Source organism: Narcine bancroftii, chromosome 6, assembly GCF_036971445.1.
Source record: "Narcine bancroftii isolate sNarBan1 chromosome 6, sNarBan1.hap1, whole genome shotgun sequence".
Classification (NCBI taxonomy): Eukaryota; Metazoa; Chordata; class Chondrichthyes; order Torpediniformes; family Narcinidae; genus Narcine; species Narcine bancroftii.
Window position 1 is genome coordinate 26,908,596 of NC_091474.1, and position 24,169 is coordinate 26,932,764.

A 24,169-nucleotide genomic window follows, 5' to 3' on the forward strand; every position below is an offset into this window, starting at 1 on the left:
TTTACATTTTTTTATTTGTTAATTTTAAGTGGTAATTCTGCCTGGTCCGCAGATAAAAGAATTTGATGGTCTGTATGAACTCTGACCATAAATCTGGATATTATTTGCTGGGTTCCTCCATCTCCTTTAAGGAATATGTGTCGTCACACGCTAAATGAGGAAGTAGCGCCGCCCCCTTAAGACGTCGCGACGTCCTGCGTCACGGGCGCACCCTGGTGACGGACGAGTGTTGGGCCTGAGGCGGTGATCGAGCGCAGGCTCTGTGCGGAAGTCTCGGCGGCATATTAGTGGCAGAGCCGGCCCGGCCGCACGATGAGCGTATTCGGCAAGCTGTTCGGCACCACCGGCAAGGTGGGCAAGGGGCCGACCCCGCAGGATGCCATCAACCGGCTGCGGGAGACCGAGGAGATGCTGACGAAGAAGCAGGTGTTCCTGGAGAAGAAGATCGAGAATGAGCTGCTCATCGCCAAGAAGCACGGCACCAAGAACAAGCGGGGTACACCCGGGGGGGGGGGGAGACAGAGGGGGCGGGGAGTGGCTGGGGGCGAGACAGAGGGGGCGGGGAGTGGCTGGGGGCGAGACAGAGGGGGCGGGGAGTGGCTGGGGGCGAGACAGAGGGGGCGGGGAGTGGCTGGGGGCGAGACAGAGGGAGCGGGGAGTGGCTGGGGGCGAGACAGAGGGGGCGGGGAGTGGCTGGGGGCGAGACAGAGGGGGCGGGGAGTGGCTGGGGGCAAGACTGAGGGTCCAGGGAGTGGCTGGGGGTGAGACAGAGGGGGCGGGAGTGGCTGGGGGTGAGACAGAGGGGGCGGGGAGTGGCTGAGGGTGAGACAGGGCAGGGAGTGGTTGGGGGCAAGACAGAGGGGGCGGAGAGTGGCTGGGGGAGAGACAGAGGGGGTGGGGAGTTTTAGGGGCTGGGGAGTGGCTGAGGGCGAGACAGGGGGCAGGGAGTGACTGGGGACAATACAGAGGAGGCGGGGAGTGGCTGGGGGGGCGATACAGAGGAGGCGGGGAGTGGCTGGGGGGCGATACAGAGGGGGCGGGGAGTGACTGGAGGCAAGACTGAGGGGGCGGGGAGTGACTGGAGGCGAGACAGAGGGGGTGGAGAGTGACTGGAGGCGAGACAGAGGGGGTGGAGAGTGACTGGAGGCGAGACAGAGGGGGTGGAGAGTGACTGGAGGCGAGACAGAGGGGGCGGAGAGTGACTGGAGGCGAGACAGAGGGGGCGGGGAGTGACTGGGGGCGAGACAGAGGGGGCGGGGAGTGACTGGGGGTGAGACAGAGGGGGTGGGGAGTGACTGGGGGCGAGACAGAGGGGGCGGGGAGTGACTGGGGGCGAGACAGAGGGGGCGGGGAGTGACTGGGGGCGAGACAGAGGGGGCGGGGAGTGACTGGGGGCGAGACAGAGGGGGCGGGGAGTGACTGGGGGCGAGACAGAGGGGGCAGGGAGTGAATGGCGGTGAGAGAAGGCGCGGGGAGTGACTGGAGGCGGGGCGTGACTGGGGGGAGAGAGAAGGCGCGGGGAGTGACTGGGGGCTATACAGGGGGCGGGGAGTGACTGGGGGCGAGAGAGGGAGCGGGGAGTGACGGGGCGGGCGAGAGAGGGGACGGGGAGTGGCTGGGGGTGAGATGGGGCAGAGAGTGGCTGGGGGCATGACAGAGGTAAATAGCATTTTGAAAAAGTAGAAAATTCAAGCAGCTTCTTGAGAGTGAAACAGACGATCATTTCACGGCAGTGACCATTTTCCAGAACATTAATGAAAAATCACTATTTGGATGAAAGTTCATCACTCTGAAACATTAACTCTGTTTCCGTACCCTTGTGGATGTTGCCTGAACTGCGGAGAGTTTATGGGATTTCCTGGTTTTATTTTGAATGTTTAGAGTTGCCACATTTTTGTTATGTATATGAGAAAATAGCTAAGTAGGCTCCATACCCTGCTTCTTTGTGGACTGCAGTTGCTAGCATGTTGGAAATTCTGTTCAAGTGGATGGTCTTTCATGCGTAAACTCTGTTCGTAGAATATTTGTAGTTTTCTTTGTTCTGGTACAGGTGCTCCCCTACTTACGATGGTCCGACTAGCGATTTTTCAAAGTTACGATTATTTGAATCTGTACTTTCAATTTCAAATTCCGATCTGTTCCCGTGCTTGTGATATGCGGTACACTACTCTCTTGTGATGAGGGCAATGGCAGCATCGCACGAGAGTATTGTACAGCCTACTTTCTCATGTTAATGGTTTTTTTTTTCAGTGAGGAGTAAAGGTATTCAAAATGTAATTATTAAAAAATGATAGGTGTGGTATTCTTTTCGACTTGTGATCTTTTTGCTGGAACATAACCCCATCGTAAGTTGTGGAGCACCTGTATCTGAAATCAAACTACAGGTGAGATAAGTTTGCACGATACGCTTATCGTACATAATTAGTTTTAGCACTCTTCCTCTTTTGGAGTGATATTTGCTTTAAGTTTAGATTTTAAAAGATAAACCCTGACCTAATACAGTATTTGAAGCAATCTTGCTTCTTTTTTTTTTAAGTTTTGTCTACAAAATCATGAGCGGAATAGATCATTTGCCCACTGTAGGGGAAATAGTAACCTGAAGACATGGGTTTAAAGTGGGGGGAGAGAAATTTAACTTTAATCTGAGAGGTTTTTTTTAAAGAGTGTGGTGGGTGTGTGAAATGGGATCCTGGGGTGGGGTGGGGGGGTTGGTGGTTGAGGCAGGTGGTTTTGGATTATGAGCTAAATGCAGGTAGGTGGAGCTAGTATATAAAGTTCACTGAATATGAATTTTTCAGTCTTTCAAATAAGATCTGTTTTAAAATGTGTGTATGTATGTGACCTACTCTAATCTTACCAAATTCTCCCAATATTTATCCATTACAGAGTTTTCCCAAAATATAACCATCAAATACCAGAGAGCAGAAGTGAGGGAGAGTTTAAAGGAGGTTTCTGAGGCAATTTCTTGCTGAAGATGTGGAACATTTTTGTATGCAGTTGCCTTTTTCATTTCCTATATAATGGCAATCAGATTGAATTAATAATCATGAAATGTCGAGTGTTCTTTAATAAGTAACACATTGGCATCTTAATTTGATGTCTCTTGCCTCTTTGATAAGAAAAGTGAATATTACTCTTGTTTTCTCGGCAGAAGTTTTTTTCCACTTGTTTTTACTGCCCTCATGACTTCATGGTTCTGCAATAATTTCATTTTTAAATGCTCATCCAGGTTTTCAAGTTTTCAGTCTCACTTCTCTGTGCAGTTGCTCTTTTAAAATAAATCTATTTTTGTTTTGATGAGACTCCTTTTTTAATCTATTCAAATAGATCATTTAATGGCTGTATTTGTTTGTTTGTGGATTGATTTTTTTAAATTCTTTTTTGGGGCTAATTTTGCCACTGTTTGACTGGTTAGTCTACATTTTAAATTGTGTGGGTAATCAGTGTGTGCGTTTCCCATACGTCATGAAGTCATTTGAATGCATGATCTTTAATAGACTCTATTAAACTAGAGTCTATTGGAGAAACTGAACAACCTTGACTAAATGTGAGTTTTTCCTCAATAAAATTTGCATCAATGTTTTTCCTCCTTTAATCTCTCCTCCCTGTGGCCTGTTTGACAATGGGAAGGAAGTGGTTGCAATTTATTAGTGGAATAGTTGTTGCTTTAATCAGTGGAAAACTTGTGAACAGATGATCTTTGAACAATGAGGCTGAATTCCGGTATTGGCACCCAAGCAGGAAGTGTACACAAGTTTTGATTTTTATTTTGAGCTAGATCCTTGGTTTTAAGACATCCTGTTTACCAATCAAATCATTATGTTTGAACTTGCCCAAATATTGTAGATGTTGGGCTCTCCCAAAGGTTTTCTTTGGAAAAATTGTGATTCTGGGGTGGAGTGAGGTTCTGACTGATTGAAAGGGCAAAGTCACCCAGGTTAATTATTCATACATTACATTAAACTCCACTGTGAGAAGAGCATGTTGACTTCAGATTTGCCTATTTCATTGGCCTCTTTGCTGGCACATAAACCTTGGCTTATTCAGCTCTCTCTAACCACTGTCTATTTCCACACAAGTTCCATTTTCCCATCATTTCAACTATTTGGCTCTTGGCCTCAGATTCTCTTGCCATTAACATGTACTTTTACTACATACACCTAACCTTCTGCACTTGGGTCTTTTTCATCTCTTTAACTATTAAAATATCTATTTTTATTAAAACTTCTATGTTTTCTATCAGTTAGAGTGAAGTATATATTACCCTGTTAAGTAACCTTTCTTTAATTTAACATTGCTTTTTTTTCCTCTGAAACATCTGGGACTATTTTATCATCCATCCAATTTAACTGTTGTTTTCTGGCTTTTTATCAACAAAGTGTTTGCACTAAATATTGGACTTTAAAGAAGAATACTTTAATTTTAATTTTTTTTTAAAAATGTAGACATACAACATGGTAACAGGCCCTTCTGCCCACGGGCCCATACTGCCCAATTACACTAAATTGACCTACAACCCCCATATGTTTTGTTTTGAAGGGTGGGAAGAAACCAGACGAAACCCACACAGTTACTGGGAGAATGTGCAAACTCATTACAGACAGCGCCAGATTCGAACCCAAGTCTCTGATGCTGTAACAACATTGCATGAACCACTATGTTACTCTTGCCATTCGTTTTATAAAATATAAGCCAGTTGAAGTAGTTGCCTGGTGCATTTATATTTTGATAAGAATTGAGCAGTTTAATTGAAGGATTTATTTGGTTCATGGGCTTGAATCTATGCACTCCAGAGGAGTTACAGAGTAAGGGCATATGTAATGAATCACCAACTGCATAAACTAATGATAGGTCACCTATAAAACTAAAGGGAATACTGTCGACCATTGCAATAATAAAGATGAGATGAGCCTTTAATTCATGCTTTGCTTTGAATAAGCAGTGTTCCATCCAGTGAAGCAAACATCAAGTTTTTTATATATATATATAAAATATATATTATATTATATATATATAAATATAATATATATATTATATTATATATATATATAAATATAATATATATATTATATTATATATATATATTATATATATATATATATTCATCTTTTATAATTTGATAAATTACCACAGCAAAACTTGCTGAAGAAGATGAGATCTTATTAAATCAGTAACAAGTAGGCATTTTCATTAGTGATTGAAAAAAATAGGGGGAAATAATGCTCAGGTTAGCTCGATAAGAACATAAGAAAAAGAGAAATGGGAGCAGGAGTCTACCATCGAGCTTGTAGAGCCTGCTCCACCATTTAATAAGATCATAGCTGACCTGTTTCCTATACCCTTAATTTCCCTCTTATTCCAATATCTACTTGTGTCTTAAATACATTTAATGAGGCTGCTTGAATGGGCAGAGAATTCCACAGGTTCACTGCTCTCTGGAAAGAAGCATTTCCTCCTTGTGTATGTGACAAGTGGAGCATCACAGGGAGCAGATATTTTGTATTTTTAACAAGAAATGTACATTGCTGGTGTGTCCAGAATTGTTCTCTAAGGTGATGATATGTTTGTCCTCAATCATGGAAGTTCATGTGCTAAAAGTGCTTAGTTCCATTGGGCAGGGAGTCCCAGCACTTGTACACAGTGAGGTGATGACAAAATATTTCCAAGGTGGCATGGAGTTTGGCATGTGATGTGCATGGCTTGTGACACATATGTGGCTGAAAGGAGGATACTTACAGTAACTCCAAACGGTGCTGGTGGCATATAACTAAATAAGGATATTTTGAGGAACTGCAAAGAAATACACGAGGCTTAGATGATTGACAAGAAGATGGATAAAATATTGGGTGTTAAAAACCTGTTTTGATGCGTCTTGCTTTTGACTGTGTAACAGATTTTTAAAATATTTAGTAACCAACGGATCAATTGGTGTGGATGATTTATCAAACTTTCTAGTGTTGTGAAATGCTGCAAGTTTTGAAATGCATGGTTCAGTTTTACAGTTCTGTGTTGGAGATCATGATTTCATTGGTTGTGCACACTACTTGCTGAGCTTCACGTTCAAGCCTCATTTGTTTGCAGGACATTTGGCTGTGCTACTGTAAGATGACAGACCCACGCTGCTGTGTTTTTGTTGAAACGAGCTGTTCCTGGTTTATTTTTGGATTTGGACAGTAAGGTATTGTAATGGTGAGGTAGCGTCCACCACTGGGCAGCGCTGCTGCACTTCTATTTGGAGGACATACTACCTGCCAATCAAGGTCAAAAACTCACCCCAAGCCATCAAGGTGACCCTCACGATTGGCCCAGGTGAATCTCCTCGGTTCACCCCTGCTGAGCCCTTGCACTTGGCCTTGAGCCATTGGACGCAGCCACCAATGGGGCCCATACTACCCATATGATTGGCCCCCCAGCTTTTCCCCCAGAACCATAAAAAGACCATGTGCTCCTTTGTTCTGTCTCTTTGGACTCTCATGGATCGTGAGTATCACCTTTCATACTGGGTTAGGGTGAGTCCCGAGGCTAAGTAGCAAGAGCCGTGCCCATACTGTCCAAGGGGTGGGTGCACGTACAATCACCTAGAGCGTGTGTATATTTTTCCCCCTGCATACTGTGTGTGTATATAAAGATTTGCTCAACAAATCAACTCCACCACTGTTTCCTCTTTTATCCCCAAAATAAAAGTTGGTTTTGTACCATCCACCTCGGTCTGGTTCTGTGGGACCCACACGAACCCGAACAACAGGTATAGAATAAAACCAGGCCGTGGTTGCATTACTCGGTTTCTTCCACTGTGGCCGAACTTATGAGTCATCCCTGTTGGCACACGAGCCATCGGAGCAAATTATTTCTTTGCTCCCCACTAAACTTACTCCTCTGCATTTAAATCATCAACTTCAAAGAACCTGGCAGGATATGTTAACGAGCTTTATAAAGTACCCATTCTCATAGAGGAAAACCCCTGGTATCTGGAATTTAAACAACCAGGAGCCTCAATCAACCAGCAAAAAAAATTGAGGAAAATGAATTTTGAAAATTAAAATAAATAACAATAAAATAATAGGTAAAAAATACTTAAGGTTAATATTGTCATAGTAAATGTTCTCTGAAGTAAACACATAAACCTTTGGTGAAGATGGGAGCAAATATTCAGTCAGCGGAGTGACTTGGTCGTCCTTCGTTCATACCAGCTGTTTGAATAAAGTTGTTTGAATAAAATGGTGTCACCCAGGATGAAAAGCTAGTTGATACTACTCGCCATTGGGTGACTCTCTTGAAGTGTCTCCTTATCCTTGCTTAGTAAGAGTCACCCTGGCCAGAGGCTTTATAAACTTGGGAGGGGTTAATTATTTATAATCTCATTGTTTGAAGGAACCTGCAGATGCAGCGATGGTTAAATATTTTCAAAAAATGTAACTGAAAATAAAGTAAAATGGTTTAAGGTTTATATAGTCATGCAAGTGAAGTTTGTTCAGTATAAGGCACAGTTGGCTAGTGCAACACTTTTACAACAACACCAGCAATCAGACCGGGATTCGAATCCCGTGCTATCTGTAAGGAGTTTGTACGTTCTCCCCGTATCTGTGTGGATTTTCCCTGGGGGTTTCAGTTTCTTCCCACCATTCGAAATGTTCTGGGGGTGCAGATTAATTGGGTGTAAATTGGATGGCATGGATTTGTGGGTTGAAATAAGGTATTTTTGTCTTTTAAACTGTTTATTCTTAATGGAGACGCATTAGGCATTGTTAAAGTAAATCTCAAGCAACCATAAAATACACTTATTTGGCATTTACCAACCCCTATAGGTACTGGATACCAGGGGGGTATCTATTTTCTTGGGTATCTCATTGCCATGGAGGTGCCAGCTGCTGAGAATTTACGGTTCCACTAATTGTTACTCTCTGATACTTCAATAGTAAGTTTGGACAACAAGGACTGCGACCTATTGTGTTTTTTGAATATTTTTGATTTGGGTGAGAACGTATGTGGCATGATTAGTTAATTTCCAGGTGACACTTAAATTCGTGTGCACAGTGACGAAGGTTGCTCAACGTTGCAAATGGGTATGTGGGCAAAGGAATAGCAGATGGAATTGAACTCCCAAGAATGAAATTATACATTTTGCCTGGCTTTATTCTCTTCCTTAGGGCATAAAGCTATATGGAATGGCTAGTTTAAACAAAATTTTAAAAAAGCATTTAACAGTAATGCATCCAAATGGAAGTTGAAACAGAGAAAGACCAACATCATGGATTACAGGGTCCTGGGAAGTGCTGTAAAATTAGAGACCTCGGGATAAAGGTGTACTGTTCGCTGGAACCAGCATCATATGTAAACTCAGTGGTGAAAGTGGTGGATAGGATGCTTGTCTTTGTTGGTTAAGACGTCTATTTTCTGCTGTGAAGGAATATTGTGATTTTTGTTGTCACCTTACTGTAGGAATGACGCAATTAAGCCGGATGGGGTGCATAAAAAAAATTCACAAAGATGTTGCTGGAACTGGGCAGAGACCCGAGTGAAACACGAAAGTCTGTAGATGCTGTGATTGTAGTAAAAACACTGAAATACTGGAAGAACTCAACTGGTCTTTTCAGCATCCATAAAGTGGAAATATATATTGCCAACATTTTGAGCCTGAGCCCTTCTTCAGAATAAACCACAAGCAAGAAATCTCGGAAAGTTTCAGAATTCAGACAATGCTGGCTGGGGGAGGAATCCAGGCCAACAAAAGTTGTTAATTGGATATGATAAGGAACAAGGTATATCATGTTTATGCGAAAGGAGACAAGGAAGGTAGAGACAGAGCTGGGGGAGGCAACAGGGAGGAGGGAAAAGAAGTGAGGGCGGGGGTGGTTTACAAAAGCTAGAGATGTCAATATTAATGCTATCCAGTTGGAGGGTGCACAGACAGAAGATAAGGTGTTGTTCCTCCAATTTGCAGCTGGTCTCAATCTGGCAGTGCATGAGACCATGGGCAGACATGTCAGCAAGGGAATGGGATGGGAAATTGAAATGTGTGGCCATGGGGAGATCCACAATATTGTGGGGACAGAACGGAGAGACCTGATTGGCTGGGATAGTTTTCCTGGAGCAGAGTCTGAGGGATGACCTTATAGAGGCCATAAAATCATGAGGGGAAGAAATAAAAATAAAAAAACAATGCTTGAGAAACTCAGTAGGTCAAACAGTGTCCTTTATATAGCAAAGGTAAATTGAAGCTGGAAACCACAAGATGGGGCAGAGATAAGGTGATGGTTTACCTCCCCAGGGTTTGGAAATCTGCAACTCGAGACCTGAAAGGGGAGCTTATCGATACTCACAGGGTGGTGGGTATATGGAATAAGTTATCAAAAGAAGTGGTAGAGGCAGGTATATTTCTATTATTTAAAAGATGTGAAGAAGTTTTTGCATAATATTTTTTTCATTTTACCATAGGACTAGTATTTAGCAGATATCTTTTAGGATGGGATGGGGATGTATTTAGGAAGATTTTTTTTTACACAGATTGATTGATGCCTGGACCAGGCTGCCAGGAAGCAGAAATGACAGTCGCATTTAAGAAGATTTGAAGTATAGGCAGAGAATGGAAGGGTATCATGTACAAGCAGCAAAGATTTAGTTAAATTTGTCATCGTGTGGGGTCAGATATCATGGGCCATAAAACCTGTTTATGTGCTAAGTGAGAGATTATCTGCTGTGATACAGTTTTTTTTAATATATTTCAGTACAGGGTACACGATCCTTTATCCAGAACCCTTGGGGGACAGTGTATTCCGAATTTCAGATTTTTCTGGATTTCGGAAAGCCCACCCGAATTGTGCTGCCGTATCTACCCCCACCCTTGCCGTCTCCCCCAACTGCGGTCCCACGACCATCTCCCCCGACCACCAGTCCCACAGCCACTCAGCAGTCTCTCCCGACCATGTTCCTAAGCCGCCCTGCAGTCTCCTGTGACCGTGGTCCTCGGCCAACTGGCCATCCCCCCCGATCATGTTCCTTGGCCGTCTGGCAGTCTACCCCGACCGTGGTCCTCGGCTGCCCGGCTGTCTCCCCGACCGCGGTCCTCAGCCACCCAGCCGTCTTCCCCGACCACCGCTGGTCCCTCGGCCGCCTCCTCCGACCGCGGTCCCTCGGCCGCCTCCTCCGACCGCGGTCCCTCGGCCGCCTCCTCCGACCGCGGTCCCTCGGCCGCCTCCTCCGACCGCGGTCCCTCGGCCGCCTCCTCCGACCGCGGTCCCTCGGCCGCCTCCTCCGACCGCGGTCCCTCGGCCGCCTCCTCCGACCGCGGTCCCTCGGCCGCCTCCTCCGACCGCGGTCCCTCGGCCGCCTCCTCCGACCGCGGTCCCTCGGCCGCCTCCTCCGACCGCGGTCCCTCGGCCGCCTCCTCCGACCGCGGTCCCTCGGCCGCCTCCTCCGACCGCGGTCCCTCGGCCGCCTCCTCCGACCGCGGTCCCTCGGCCGCCTCCTCCGACCGCGGTCCCTCGGCCGCCTCCTCCGACCGCGGTCCCTCGGCCGCCTCCTCCGACCGCGGTCCCTCGGCCGCCTCCTCCGACCGCGGTCCCTCGGCCGCCTCCTCCGACCGCGGTCCCTCGGCCGCCTCCTCCGACCGCGGTCCCTCGGCCGCCTCCTCCGACCGCGGTCCCTCGGCCGCCTCCTCCGACCGCGGTCCCTCGGCCGCCTCCTCCGACCGCGGTCCCTCGGCCGCCTCCTCCGACCGCGGTCCCTCGGCCGCCTCCTCCGACCGCGGTCCCTCGGCCGCCTCCTCCGACCGCGGTCCCTCGGCCGCCTCCTCCGACCGCGGTCCCTCGGCCGCCTCCTCCGACCGCGGTCCCTCGGCCGCCTCCTCCGACCGCGGTCCCTCGGCCGCCTCCTCCGACCGCGGTCCCTCGGCCGCCTCCTCCGACCGCGGTCCCTCGGCCGCCTCCTCCGACCGCGGTCCCTCGGCCGCCTCCTCCGACCGCGGTCCCTCGGCCGCCTCCTCCGACCGCGGTCCCTCGGCCGCCTCCTCCGACCGCGGTCCCTCGGCCGCCTCCTCCGACCGCGGTCCCTCGGCCGCCTCCTCCGACCGCGGTCCCTCGGCCGCCTCCTCCGACCGCGGTCCCTCGGCCGCCTCCTCCGACCGCGGTCCCTCGGCCGCCTCCTCCGACCGCGGTCCCTCGGCCGCCTCCTCCGACCGCGGTCCCTCGGCCGCCTCCTCCGACCGCGGTCCCTCGGCCGCCTCCTCCGACCGCGGTCCCTCGGCCGCCTCCTCCGACCGCGGTCCCTCGGCCGCCTCCTCCGACCGCGGTCCCTCGGCCGCCTCCTCCGACCGCGGTCCCTCGGCCGCCTCCTCCGACCGCGGTCCCTCGGCCGCCTCCTCCGACCGCGGTCCCTCGGCCGCCTCCTCCGACCGCGGTCCCTCGGCCGCCTCCTCCGACCGCGGTCCCTCGGCCGCCTCCTCCGACCGCGGTCCCTCGGCCGCCTCCTCCGACCGCGGTCCCTCGGCCGCCTCCTCCGACCGCGGTCCCTCGGCCGCCTCCTCCGACCGCGGTCCCTCGGCCGCCTCCTCCGACCGCGGTCCCTCGGCCGCCTCCTCCGACCGCGGTCCCTCGGCCGCCTCCTCCGACCGCGGTCCCTCGGCCGCCTCCTCCGACCGCGGTCCCTCGGCCGCCTCCTCCGACCGCGGTCCCTCGGCCGCCTCCTCCGACCGCGGTCCCTCGGCCGCCTCCTCCGACCGCGGTCCCTCGGCCGCCTCCTCCGACCGCGGTCCCTCGGCCGCCTCCTCCGACCGCGGTCCCTCGGCCGCCTCCTCCGACCGCGGTCCCTCGGCCGCCTCCTCCGACCGCGGTCCCTCGGCCGCCTCCTCCGACCGCGGTCCCTCGGCCGCCTCCTCCGACCGCGGTCCCTCGGCCGCCTCCTCCGACCGCGGTCCCTCGGCCGCCTCCTCCGACCGCGGTCCCTCGGCCGCCTCCTCCGACCGCGGTCCCTCGGCCGCCTCCTCCGACCGCGGTCCCTCGGCCGCCTCCTCCGACCGCGGTCCCTCGGCCGCCTCCTCCGACCGCGGTCCCTCGGCCGCCCAGCTATCTCCCCCAACCACCAGTCTCCACCTGCCGGATTTTGGAGCTTTCCGGATTTTAGATGTCCAGATAAAGGATCTGTAGCTTAAACGGTTGTAAAACTCTGGGAGCATCCTTGGGTTGTGAAGGACACTATATAAAATCCAGATTTTTAAATTATTTCCTTGCCAATCTTTTTCTATGGTCTCTAGTGGAATATTAAAGCATATAAAAAAAGACCATCAGAAAAACATCCGACTGGTGATGGCAGAGATCATGCATTTAGAAATTAAGATTTAAGGTATGACGAAAATCTAATGGTCCCGACCCTTCCAAATGGTATTGGCTGATAGCAATTTATTTTACGTACCGTTTCACTACAGCTTTAGAATTAGAGAGCTTGCATGCACTGTTTTGCTAATTGAATTCATTTTGCCAAAGGCCATTTTTCAACTGAACTGCATGGTAGAATTTGCTGACTTCAATAATCATTATAATTAGTTATGCAGGAAGCATTCACCTCCAAAATGAAGTTCTGTCAATGAGTAATGGAAGCTGTTTCCCTGAACTCTGAATTGTCATACAAAAACATGGATCTTTGAGTCCCTTAAGGAAGGATTAGTGGTGTTCTTTTACTGGATTACCAGATGAAAAGTTACTGATGTTTAGGAAAGTCTGTCCCGTTGGATGTCTGTTGTCTGTGCAGAGACGTATTCTTTGCTGGTATCACTCTTTTTTCATTTTGCAGGCAATACCACATGCAGTGCCTTTTTGATGGCTAAATAATTACACATTTCATAAGAGAGAAACGTATGATTTGCCTGTTGATTCCTTTAATTAAAACTGGATTTTAATCTTGGCCCTGTGAGCATTTGCTGACTGCAGATCATTATTTGTGTTATCCAGTGATGTGTTCGCAAGGATTGGAGGTGGACACTGTGTTTAAATTCTATTAAAACCAAGTCTGATTATAAACCGAGCTTTTTACCAGTTTAGTATAAGCCCACAGAATATGACTTAACCTGTAAGGAGTACTCCAGGTGCAGTCTTGCCAGTGCTTTGTGTAAACTTCAAAAATCACCAGTTCTTCTTGCTAAACTTTTTTAACTAAATGAAGAAATTGACAGATCTGAATAACTTTGTTCTCGTGGAGGAAAAAGGGGTTAATCTATGAAACACTTGTGCATAACTGACGTGATGCTGAGTGCTTTCTCTGCTATTCTGAGTCTGAATTTCTGATTGCTGAAAGATTAAATGCAATTCCTTCTACTTCCTTTTAACTTTCCTCTTAACTAGAGACAACTGAATTAAACAGAAGAGGAAAGTAAATTTTATTTTACACAGCCAGTTATTAGAATTTGAAATGTACTTACTACAAGAATGGTGTGAGTCCATTTGGTAAATATTTTTTTAAAAAGAAGTGGATATGCAGTCAGAGGAGGGAGGGAACTGCAGACCTATCATTTGAGGAGAAGAATATTTGCTTGAGCTGTATCTTACTGATTCTGAGAGAAAGGTTCCAACTCTCGAAACGATTTTAATTTTGTTGGAATGACTAAGCAACAGGGATAGGCTGTGTAAGCCTGAACAAGTTTGAGGGAAATAATTGCTGTTTGAATTGTGATTTGATTAGAGCTGCAGCGTGGAGTCCAGTAGCGATGCTGGTGGAATATTTTACCTTCAGCTGTATTTGAATATGTGCCGGTATAGATGTAAAGCTTCTTCCCAATTGCAAGTCCAGATTGCTTATTGATATACCAATTTTATTGGTGTTGTGTGTTTAGCAATCCAATACTTAAGATAAAAGCATCTTTGCATGTCTTGCCATAGCAATGTTGACTTTAGTATTCATGCTGTTTACTCCAAACTGCTGTGTTTTGGCAGCAAGATGAGGCTTCTCCAGCTTTACTTGGGAGGGTTTGTTTGTTTTTGTGTGAGTAGGAAGACTCCAATTTGTGATCTTGCACGAAGTCAGAGTTAACTGTGTTCAGGTTTGTATATAGCTGTGAACTTTTTTTTGGTGGAGGGGTGACTGCGGCACAGTTAGCGTAATGCTATTACTGTACCAGCAACCAGGGTTCAAATCTGGCACTGTCTGTAAGGTGTTTGTACGTTCTCCCCATGGGTTTTCCCCCATGTGCTCCAGATTCCTCCAAAACGTACAGGTTTATAGATTAATTTGGGTGTAATTGAGCTACACGGGTTTACGTGGCTGGAATTGGCTTCACCCGTGCTGTTAATAATTTTTTTAATTTACATTTGTTCACAGCTATACAGAATGACTGCTCCCATCTCACAACTCTTCTGTGTTCCTGTTCAGAATCCTTGTTTTTACCTGTCCCTCACCTTCCTAACAAATACTTCCCTTCACACTGCATTAACACGAAGATCCTAAAATGTCCAGAACCCATCTTTCCTGCATGCCCACTGCCAGATCTGACAGTGAGTTTGCAGGTAAGTGTCGAAAAAATGTCTTCTTTCTTCAATTAAGTACCACTTCATAAAAAGTAAGATTGAGGCAACCTGAAAGATTTCATTATTCCAGAAATTAGTTCAAAGTAGGATGGGTAGGGGACAGGGTACCAAGTTTAACAGCAAGCTGTTGAAATCTCCACTCCTTTGCTGTTGGTCTTGCTAAAAAAAAGAGACACTTTTGTGTTGCTGGATCAGGAGACTCTGGGGGTCACAGTAAGAAAACACAGTCACTCTCTTTGATAACTATACAAGGAAAAAAAATTAATGGATCTTCAGCTTTCGCAATAAACCTTGAGTTTATTTTGCTTTGACCTTCAAACTAAAGTCTACCGTCAAGGAAGCTGCTTAATTCGTGCTTTTTTTCCCATCGTGTAGTCAGTTCTGATATCAGTGACCCGCAAGTAATGCTTCAGGACTCTCTCGGCTTACTTTCTTGTTGTAGGAGGCTATGTCTAATATTTTCAGTTCTGTGGCATACACATAAGCAGTTACATCGAGTTGCATTTTCACTTTTCAAGACTCACAGATTCTGAAGTAAACCATGAACACTGGGAAATGAAGGCTCACCCAATAGTTTAGGTACATTTCCACCATTGGTCTGATTTAGACATTTCAACGTGCCAAAGATATTGGTAATATTTTCTGAAGTTTAAGTTGCTCACTTGTTTACTTCCTCTGTTGTACAGCTGCTCTCCAAGCCCTAAAACACAAGAAGAGGTATGAAAAACAGCTGGCACAGATCGATGGTACACTGTCCACCATCGAGTTCCAGAGGGAAGCTTTGGAAAATGCAAATACCAACACAGAAGTACTCAAGAACATGGGCTTTGCTGCCAAGGCAATGAAAGCTGCACATGAAAACATGTAAGGGGCAATTCTTCTCTTGTTCTAATACTGGAGAAATCCACTAGAATCCAGCATTGCAAAGAAGAAATGTTTAGCTTGTAAAATCTCCTCTTGGGTGTACTGTTTTTCCATTTTTTTTTTCAGTTAGACAACTTTTGCTTCACAATATCTTTGGCCCAAATTCAAGACTTTAACATAAGTTAGAGTCATATTCCCATTTCCCTGCTCATAACTATAAGACTTGGATTTACCTCAATGCTGGCGCTACCTGGTTCTCGATCTCCATCTGATATTTTGACTCAATTTCCCTTTATTTGGCGAACAATGATGGTGGTGTTAGCAAATTTATGGATAAACGTGCCTTATATGCAGGCATATAGGACTATCCTTGAAACTTTAAACTGTCACTTCAAAATCAGAGTTGTCTTGTACACTGGGCCAAAAATCTGAACTTTGACAGCAAAGTCTCAACACCACTGCCATCTTTCCCCTCTCCCTCCATTTCCTATCCCCATCCGTCCCAGTCCAGCCCTCGGCACACTCTGCTGTCTTCCTCGTGCAACTCACCTCCACTCAAATGTCCTGGTCAGGCCCTAGGTGCACTCTACCACATTCCCCGCGCTGACAACCCAATTCACCTCCACGCAAGTGTCCCGATCATGCCCTTAGCGCACTCTACCACCTTTCTTGCGCTGATAACACGACTCACCTCCATGCAAGTGGCTATAGCAAAAAGAATGCACGCGCATTGAGAGGCATTGCCTGTTCAGCAGGGACAAACCTACACATGTCCAACGAAGTCTCAGCTCTCCCCCGTGGGGTCCATCCACCCAGACTGACTGTCATCGGCTCTGTAAAGATTTTAAACAGCTTGTTACAGAGGCAGACTGTGGTTTATTTTGCCACATGCTAATAAAATTAAAATCTTTATAAGATAATGTGGTATTAAAATATTACATTTTTAAATTAAATTAAGTTTCAACATAAACACAAGTCAGAGCCATCTAATTTACACCCCCAGTACATTTTTTGAAAGGTTTGTGGAAACCGGATCCCCCGGAGAAAACCCACGCAGAAATGGGAAGAACATAAAAATACCTTAATAGACAGCGCAGGATTCAAAACCTCGTTCAGTCCTGATCACTGGCGCTGTAAAGGCATTGCGCCTACCACTACGCTAACCATGCTGCCCTCACAGTATTGTAACAGTATCATTCCACTGGTCAGTGGTAAGTGCCAGACTTGGATGGGGGATAGGTCACCTTATGCAAATGGTGTAGCTCAAAACTTACATTTTAGGTGGAAAATCTGGGGTCGTTCTGTACACGAGTTGTCCTATACGCTGCATATATGGTAACAAAAATCCCTTTGGTGTTCTGGGAAGGGGCTCAAACTCGCCAACCCCTCCTCCCCACTTGTGGTCCATGGTAAGTCAAAGAACATTTAAGGTGATCTGTCCATGGGTTAAGAACCACTGGCCTGAGCTCTTTATGATTTTGTATACCTCTGTGATCCTCTTGTGGTGTCCCCTGTTTCTCCATTCCAGCCTTGCAATGAAGAACCTCAAACTTGGAGTAATTCTAATAAAAAAATACTCTTCTGCATCCCTGCTAAGTCTTAAAGAGTGATAACCACAGATGCCCACATTGATCTAGTTGTGACTGAACCAGTATTTTGTTATCATGTTGTTCTCTTGTTCTCTCTCCTTCTTTATAAATTATTAAATGTGCTTTTATAACTGCTCTCTCACTTAACAATTTATGCAATTTCTTAAATGAGCAGATTGAGGAAACGGGTATAAACGTGCATTGGATAGTTAGCATGATACTGCTACATTATCTACATTGCCCTTGCTACATTATCCCTGGTATCAAGGATTGTGCAATGAATACTGGTGTACCAGCAGCATCCTTGTCTCGCATATGAATAACCAAAATACCTCCAAGTTATAGTTTTATTATTGTAGTTTGTGTCGTTGAAAGAAGCTGTAAAGATGGGATGGCTCATTGGGTTCACAAAGGGTTTTTTTTTACTTCTCAGGGACATTGACAAAGTAGATGATCTGATGCAAGATATCACAGAACAGCAGGAATTGGCACAGGAAATCTCTGATGCAATTTCAAAACCAGTAGGATTTGGCGAAGATTTTGATGAGGTAAATATTGAAGTGCAATAGAACTTGAAGCAGAATTAAACATGTTCCAGTTTGCTTGCCTAGGCACAATCAAGAGAATATTTGGACCTTTGGGCTTTTTGCTATTTTGTACATGCTTGTGAAGTTTGGGTTGAAAATTGCAGCTTCTCGGGTGGCTTCCATTGATTTAAAAGTCCCTGGGATGAGGTGAGTAAAAAGGTCTTGATTTTGCTGCCCTTTGATGTGGCCCTTTAATTTCACTGTGGTAAATTTTAAATTTCGACATGCATCACGGTAACAGGTCCAAACAGGACCATCTTGAGCCTGTGATGCCCAAATATCCGAATTAACCTACAACTCCGATGTTTTGAAGAGTGGGAGGAAATCCGAGCATCTGGAGGAAACCCACACTGACACGGGGAGAACATACAAACTCCTTACAGATGGGACCGGATTCCAATCCCAGTCATGTTGCGCAAACCACTACACTAACCTTGCTGTTCACCGCTAACTGTGCTGTGAATGTTGTTCAGCCCAACGTTTTTGAGTTTAAGTTTACTGGAGTTGTGTGTCCTTAAGTATGAGGACAATGGGTATCCAGGTCCTAAGTTTTTAAAAAAGAAAGACTAGCGATATATCTCTGCTATCCATGAGATATAAAGAAACAGCAAGAAGGGCAGTCATCATCTTACCACACGTGAAGAGGCCTTTCAGCCCAACTTGTCCATGCCGACCAAATTTTCAACTTAAGATAATCTCATTTGCCTGCATTCCTCTAAACCTGCCTCTCTCACTTCCCCGGCACCTTGTTCAAAATACCCCCCACCCTCTGTGTTAATAAAAAGGTGTCCTTGAGCCTCTCATTTATACTTGTGCTCTTTAGTTTTTGATTTCCCCTACCCTAGAAAAAGGATTCTGACTATTTACACATACCTTGGCCCACTTTCTAAGTTCACCTTCACAGTCCACTATACAGCCCATTTGGTATCATCTGCAAACTTATTAACCTTGCTAACTATACTGTTACCCAAGGTGTTCAGGTGGCAAAGAGCAGTGAACACAACACTGATCCCTGCAGCATACTACTCGTCACAAGCCTCCAATCTGAATAACAACCCTCCTACAACTTTCTGACTCCCACCATCAAGCTATTTCTGTACCCTAAATGCATGTGATCAGACCTTCTGGATCAGCCTATCATGCAGAGGGCTTGCGTAAAATCCGCTTCTTGAATTACCAGGTACAGGAATAGAAGGATTGGATTACAGACAATCCCAGCCTGTCCATTCTCTTGTAACTGCAGCCTTCTGTTCAAGGCAGCAACCTGGTGAGTTTCTCTTGATACCACATCCTCCCAGTACTGCACACAATACTCCAAGTGTGGCCTGACCAATAATATATTGTGCAGCTGCAACATGACATCCCAACTTTTCATCAGAACTGAAACATGTTTCATAGGTGCAGCTTGACCTGTTGAATGCTTGCAGTATTTTCTGTTTTTATTTCAGATTTCCAGTGTCTGCATTTTTTAGTTTTTTATTTTCCTTTTTACACTGATGGGAAAGAAAAAAGGGAAATTTCTCCTCCCTGAATGAATCGTACAATATAGAAAGTTAAAAACAACTTTGAACACAATGCAAAGCTAGCGTAAGGTCTTTGGCTTTGGTACAAGAGATTGAACTTCTGCCCCTCTCTCTGTAGGATGAGCTGATGGCTGAGTTGGAAGAACTGGAGCAAGAAGAGCTCGACAAAAACCTGCTGGAAATTGGAGAACCAGAGAACGTGCCTCTTCCCAATGTCCCCTCCACCCCTCTCCCAGAAAGGCCAGGTCAGAGATCACTCCAATTTAACCACATCTTCTCATAAGCTTCGTGGTCTTCTTCATAGAAAAGAGCATGGTTGAGGGTAGTACTGTTACCTGTGCTGAGAGCGGAGAGGCTTGCTGAACTACATCACTTTGGGTCTAGAGCTGAATGTGTGCCTGACCATGTTAGGTTGTTGGTCCTACTTCTTTGAATAATGTTAATGACCTAGTTTGGCCTTGTATAATAATCTCATCAGCTCATGGTCAGCTTCATAGATTCTCGCTTTTTAATCAATATTTGTTTAAAATCCTGTGCTCCTGTGGTGGGATTTGAACATGTCTAGATCTTTAATCTCACTGAAATGTAGGAGTCAACTTTTTTGTTATCTGATTGCTCAAGGACAGTCTGACGAAACAGCGTTCTCTGGTCCTCAGTGCAAAACACTAAGACACACAATCAGACATCACATGGATACAGACAAACAATACCTATGCAGGGCAAATATTCATGGCATAGTTGTTAGTAAGGGATTGCTTTAGGTGTTATGTGAGTAGAAAGAAAAAAATTGAGAATCACTGATCTAAGCTGTTCAAACTGTTATGCTTTTGGAAGAGTAACATTCTCTCCTTGTAGTTATTCAGATTTGAGCACCTTTTGAAAATCTCCATTAAATCTTCATCCTTTGCCTTTTCAAGCAGTTCATTTTAGATCACAACAGTGTGCTCCATTAAAAATGTTCTTCTCTGATCTTAAAAACATAGAACCATAGAAAACTACAACAGAGAAAACAGGCCATTTGGCCCTTCTAGTCTGTTCTGAAACATCATTCCTTTAGTCCCACTGACCTGCGCCTATTCCATAACCCTCTAGACCACTCCCATCCATATATCTTATCCAATTCTTCAAACTTAAGAGTGAGCTCACATTTACCACATCAGATGGCAGCTCATTCCAAACTCCCACTTTCCCAGTTCCCCCTCATGTTCTCCACAAAACATTTCACCCTGAAGCCATGTTCTCTCGTTTTTATCTCTCTCAATCTAAGTGGAAAGAGCCTACTCGCATTTACTTTATTTTCCTCATAATTCCTCAAGATGCCAAAAGCTTTCTTACAACCTTTCCTACATGTGATGCCACTTTCAGGGAATGATGTACTTATATTTCCAGATTCCTTTGTTCCTCTGCACTCCTCAGTGCCCTACCATTTACTATGTATGTCCTACCTTGGTTTTTCCTTCCAAAATAGTACACCTCATACTTGTCTGCATTAAGTTCCATCTGCCATTTTCTGTCCCATTTTTCCATTTAAATTCCATATGCTATTTTTTGACCCATCCCTTGGCAAGCTTTGAAAGCCTTCCTCACTGTCCACAACACCTCCAATTTTACTGTCATCACCAAACTTACTGATCCATTTTCCCACATTATCATCCAGGTCATTGATATAAACAACAAATAACAATGGTCCCAACACCGATCCTTGAGGCACACCACTAATCACAGACCTCCAGTCTGAGAAGCAATCATCCACTACCACTCTCTGTCTTTCTTATTCAGCTAATTTCAAATCCATTTTACAACCTCTCCATGGATATCTATGTCTGAACCTTCTGAATCAAGCTCCCATGTGGGACTTTGTTAAAGGCCTTACTAAGTCCATGTAGATAACATCCACAGCCTTTCCTCATCTACTTTCTTGGTAACCTCCTCCAAGCACAACCTACCATGAAAGCCATGCCAACTATTCTTAATCAGACCTTGGCTGTCAAAATACATATATCCTATCTCTCAGAACACCCTCTAATAATTTACCTCTACTGACATCAGGCTCACCAGCCTGTAATTTTCTAGTTTACTTTTTTAAACACTGGCACAACAATCCTCTGGCACCTCACCTGTGGCTAAGGACATTTTAAATATTTCTGCTGGGGTCCCTGTAATTACTACACTATTCTCCCTCAAGGTCCGAGTGAATATCATATCAGGCCCGCGGGATTTATCTACCTTTATTCTCTATAAGGCAACAAGCACCTCCTCTTCTTTAATCTCTATATGCTCCATGCCACTACAGCTTGTTTCCCTTCCTTCCTTATACACCATGCCAGTTTCCTGAGTAAATACTGAAAAAAAAACTATCCTTTTACATGCTTGTAGAAACCCTTCAGGTTTACCTTCAAATTATCTGCCAAGGCAACCTCGTCTTCTTTTTTGCTGTCTTGATTTTCTTCTTAAGTAATCTCTTACATTTTCTGTACTCTTCTATTACCTTATTTGGTCCTTGTTGTTTGTTGTTCACCCCTCGCTTCCTCTTTACCGGATTGCTAATATCCTTTGAAAACCAATGCCTTTAATCCTAACAGGAACACGCAAACTCTGCACTTTCAAATTTTTGCCTATGAAGGCCTTCCACTTACTGAACACACCCTTGCCAAACAACATCTTAACCCAATCCACTCTTCCTAGATCCTTTCTCATTTCCACGGAATTGGCCTTTTTTCAATTTAGTATTTCGAGGACCAGACCTATCTTTATAATTTATCCCTAATTAACTTGTAACTAATGACATTATGGTCACTGGACCCAAGGTGTTTACCTACACATATTTCTGTCATCTGACCTGTCTGGTTCAAGTGTTGCATCCTCTCTCATTGGTACCTCTATATAAGAAAACTTTCCTAAACACATTTGACAAACTCCAAGCCATCCAGCCCTGGGAGTACAGTCGATATGTGGAAAGTTAAAATCTCCTACAATCACAACTTTCTGTTTCTTCTCTCAGTCTGCTCTCTCTCTACAGATTTGGTCCTCCAATTCTCTCTGACTATTAGGCAGTCTATAATACAACCCTATCAGTGTGCTCACACCTTTCCCGTTCCTCAGCCCACTCCATATGACCTCTGTAGATGAGCCCTCTAGGCTGTCATGTCTAAGCACAGCTGTGATATTTTCCCTGACTACCAATGTCACTCCTCCCCCCCTTTCATCCCTCCCCTTCTATTTCATCTGAAACAACGGAACCCTTCAACCAAGTGTCACTTATAGCAATGTCATAATCCCACGTGCTCATCTACATCTTCGGCTCTGTCTGCCTTTCCAACAATACTCCTTGCATTGAAATAAGTACTCCTGAGAACATTTCTATCACGTACAAACCTTTGGTTTCTGTCTATGGGTTTGCCAGAGTGTTTGTGTTACTCCCCAGCCAACTTAATGAGTCAATCCATGATCAAGAAGTGATGTATTGTCCTTTGTTGATATCAAGCGTCTGTGAACCTTTACCGCCTCTGGTATCATTGTAGCTGCTCGCCCTGTTGTTCAGCAGTGAACTCAAGCTATGTTCCAGAGTGTCGATACCCAATGCCTCGAGCAATGCTTGCAGCCACGGAGGATCATTGGGGTTTCAGGGTGGGTTTGCTCATTAGGACAAGCTTCCTTTTAATACATCTGTGTTTCTACTTTCAGCAACCAAGAAGGAGGAAGAGGAAGACGAGGACTTGCGAGACCTGAAACAATGGGCTTCGGCTGGCACCTTGTAAAGGGCAGACATTGTCGTACATCATGGCTGTGTGTGCTCTGCATCGAGGGTTGTGAGCAGAGTAAATTTCTGAATGGCTGCTGGGATGCATTGGGTGAAGGGGGAAGTATGCAGTTTGTTGTACAGGAGGTGGGAGGGCAGAGGAAGAGAAGAGAAACACTTTGGTACTTTGTGTCCCATCATTCATTGGATTTCCACTTGTGTTGATAACTAAGCTTCAAGCCTGTGATACCTGATCCAGCTCTCCCTCTCTCCCCTTCCTGACCCTGGTGCACCATCCTCTCCCATAATAGTGCCATTCATTATATAAAGTCTCTTTAGTCATTTGTCAGTGCGACATTGCTGATTGGGTTTTCACAATACTGAGATTCCTGTAGCACATCCAGTGGTTGTTTGAGATAACATCAGTGGAATCTTGCACCTGTAGCTTCGTCATTACTTTTGATTCACTCTCGATGGAAAGTTTTTTGTCAGCAAGGTTCTCTTTATTTATAAATCTTGTAAATTGTTTTCTTCCCCACAAAATTTAAGTTGCTTCGAAGAGTATTTTAATGCATATAAGCAGGTGATTTGCAAGGTTTGATTGATATTTTTTGGGAGGCTTATTTTAATTTTTTTTTGTTTTTGGGTGGGCAGTATTTACAATTAGATAATTTCTTCTCTACTGGTTGTCAATCAAACATAGAAGTGTGATTAAGGTGTATTCTTCTGCTCATTGGTACATTTTAGTTTTCCTTTTACTAACGGAGCCTACAAGGCACTTTCTGAACTCCGCTTCAGGCTGAAAACTATATATCCTACCTGAACATGGGCTGTGTACAGCACAAATGTGGCACTACAGGATTCTCAATTCGCTGCAAAATCAACCTAATTCTACTTACACATGTTGTAAATATGAGAAAAATAAAATTTCTTTTAATGTAACAATATGCAGTGAACCTAAAGTTTAAAAGCTACAGGCGGGGCGGCACAGTTAGAGTAGCAGCGCATTACTGTTACAGCGCCAGCGATTGGGACCAGGGCTCAAATCCCACCCTGTCTAAGAAATTTTACGTTCTCCTCTGTCTGTGTGGGTTTCCTCCAGGGTCTGGTTTCTTCCCACCATTCAAAACTTACATGGGGTTGTAGGTTAATTGGGTGTAATTGGACAGCACAGGCTTTTGGGCCTACTGTGCTGTATGTCTTAAAAAAAATTAAATTCCCAGAATCTCTTGAGATGGTCAATATGTTTTTGCTCTTTACACCTAACCTTGGCATCATCTAGATCAGCTACTCTCAAACTTTTTTTTTTAAGTTATGGTCCTCCTAGGACTCTGCTCAACATTTTTCAGCATTGTGT

The 24,169-nt window shown here is 45.4% G+C and overlaps 1 protein-coding gene across 1 annotated transcript; it reads left to right on the forward strand.

The window, feature by feature from the left end:
* Window positions 1–200: 200 nt before the first annotated feature.
* Window positions 201–23,757, forward strand: chmp4ba (charged multivesicular body protein 4Ba). Its single transcript, XM_069884408.1, has 5 exons — window positions 201–496; window positions 15,197–15,374; window positions 17,397–17,511; window positions 19,192–19,318; window positions 22,758–23,757. The coding sequence occupies exons 1-5, from the start codon at window positions 313–315 to the stop codon at window positions 22,829–22,831; spliced, it is 678 nt and encodes a 225-aa protein (XP_069740509.1). The 5' UTR covers window positions 201–312; the 3' UTR covers window positions 22,832–23,757.
* The last annotated feature ends 412 nt before the right edge of the window (window positions 23,758–24,169 follow it).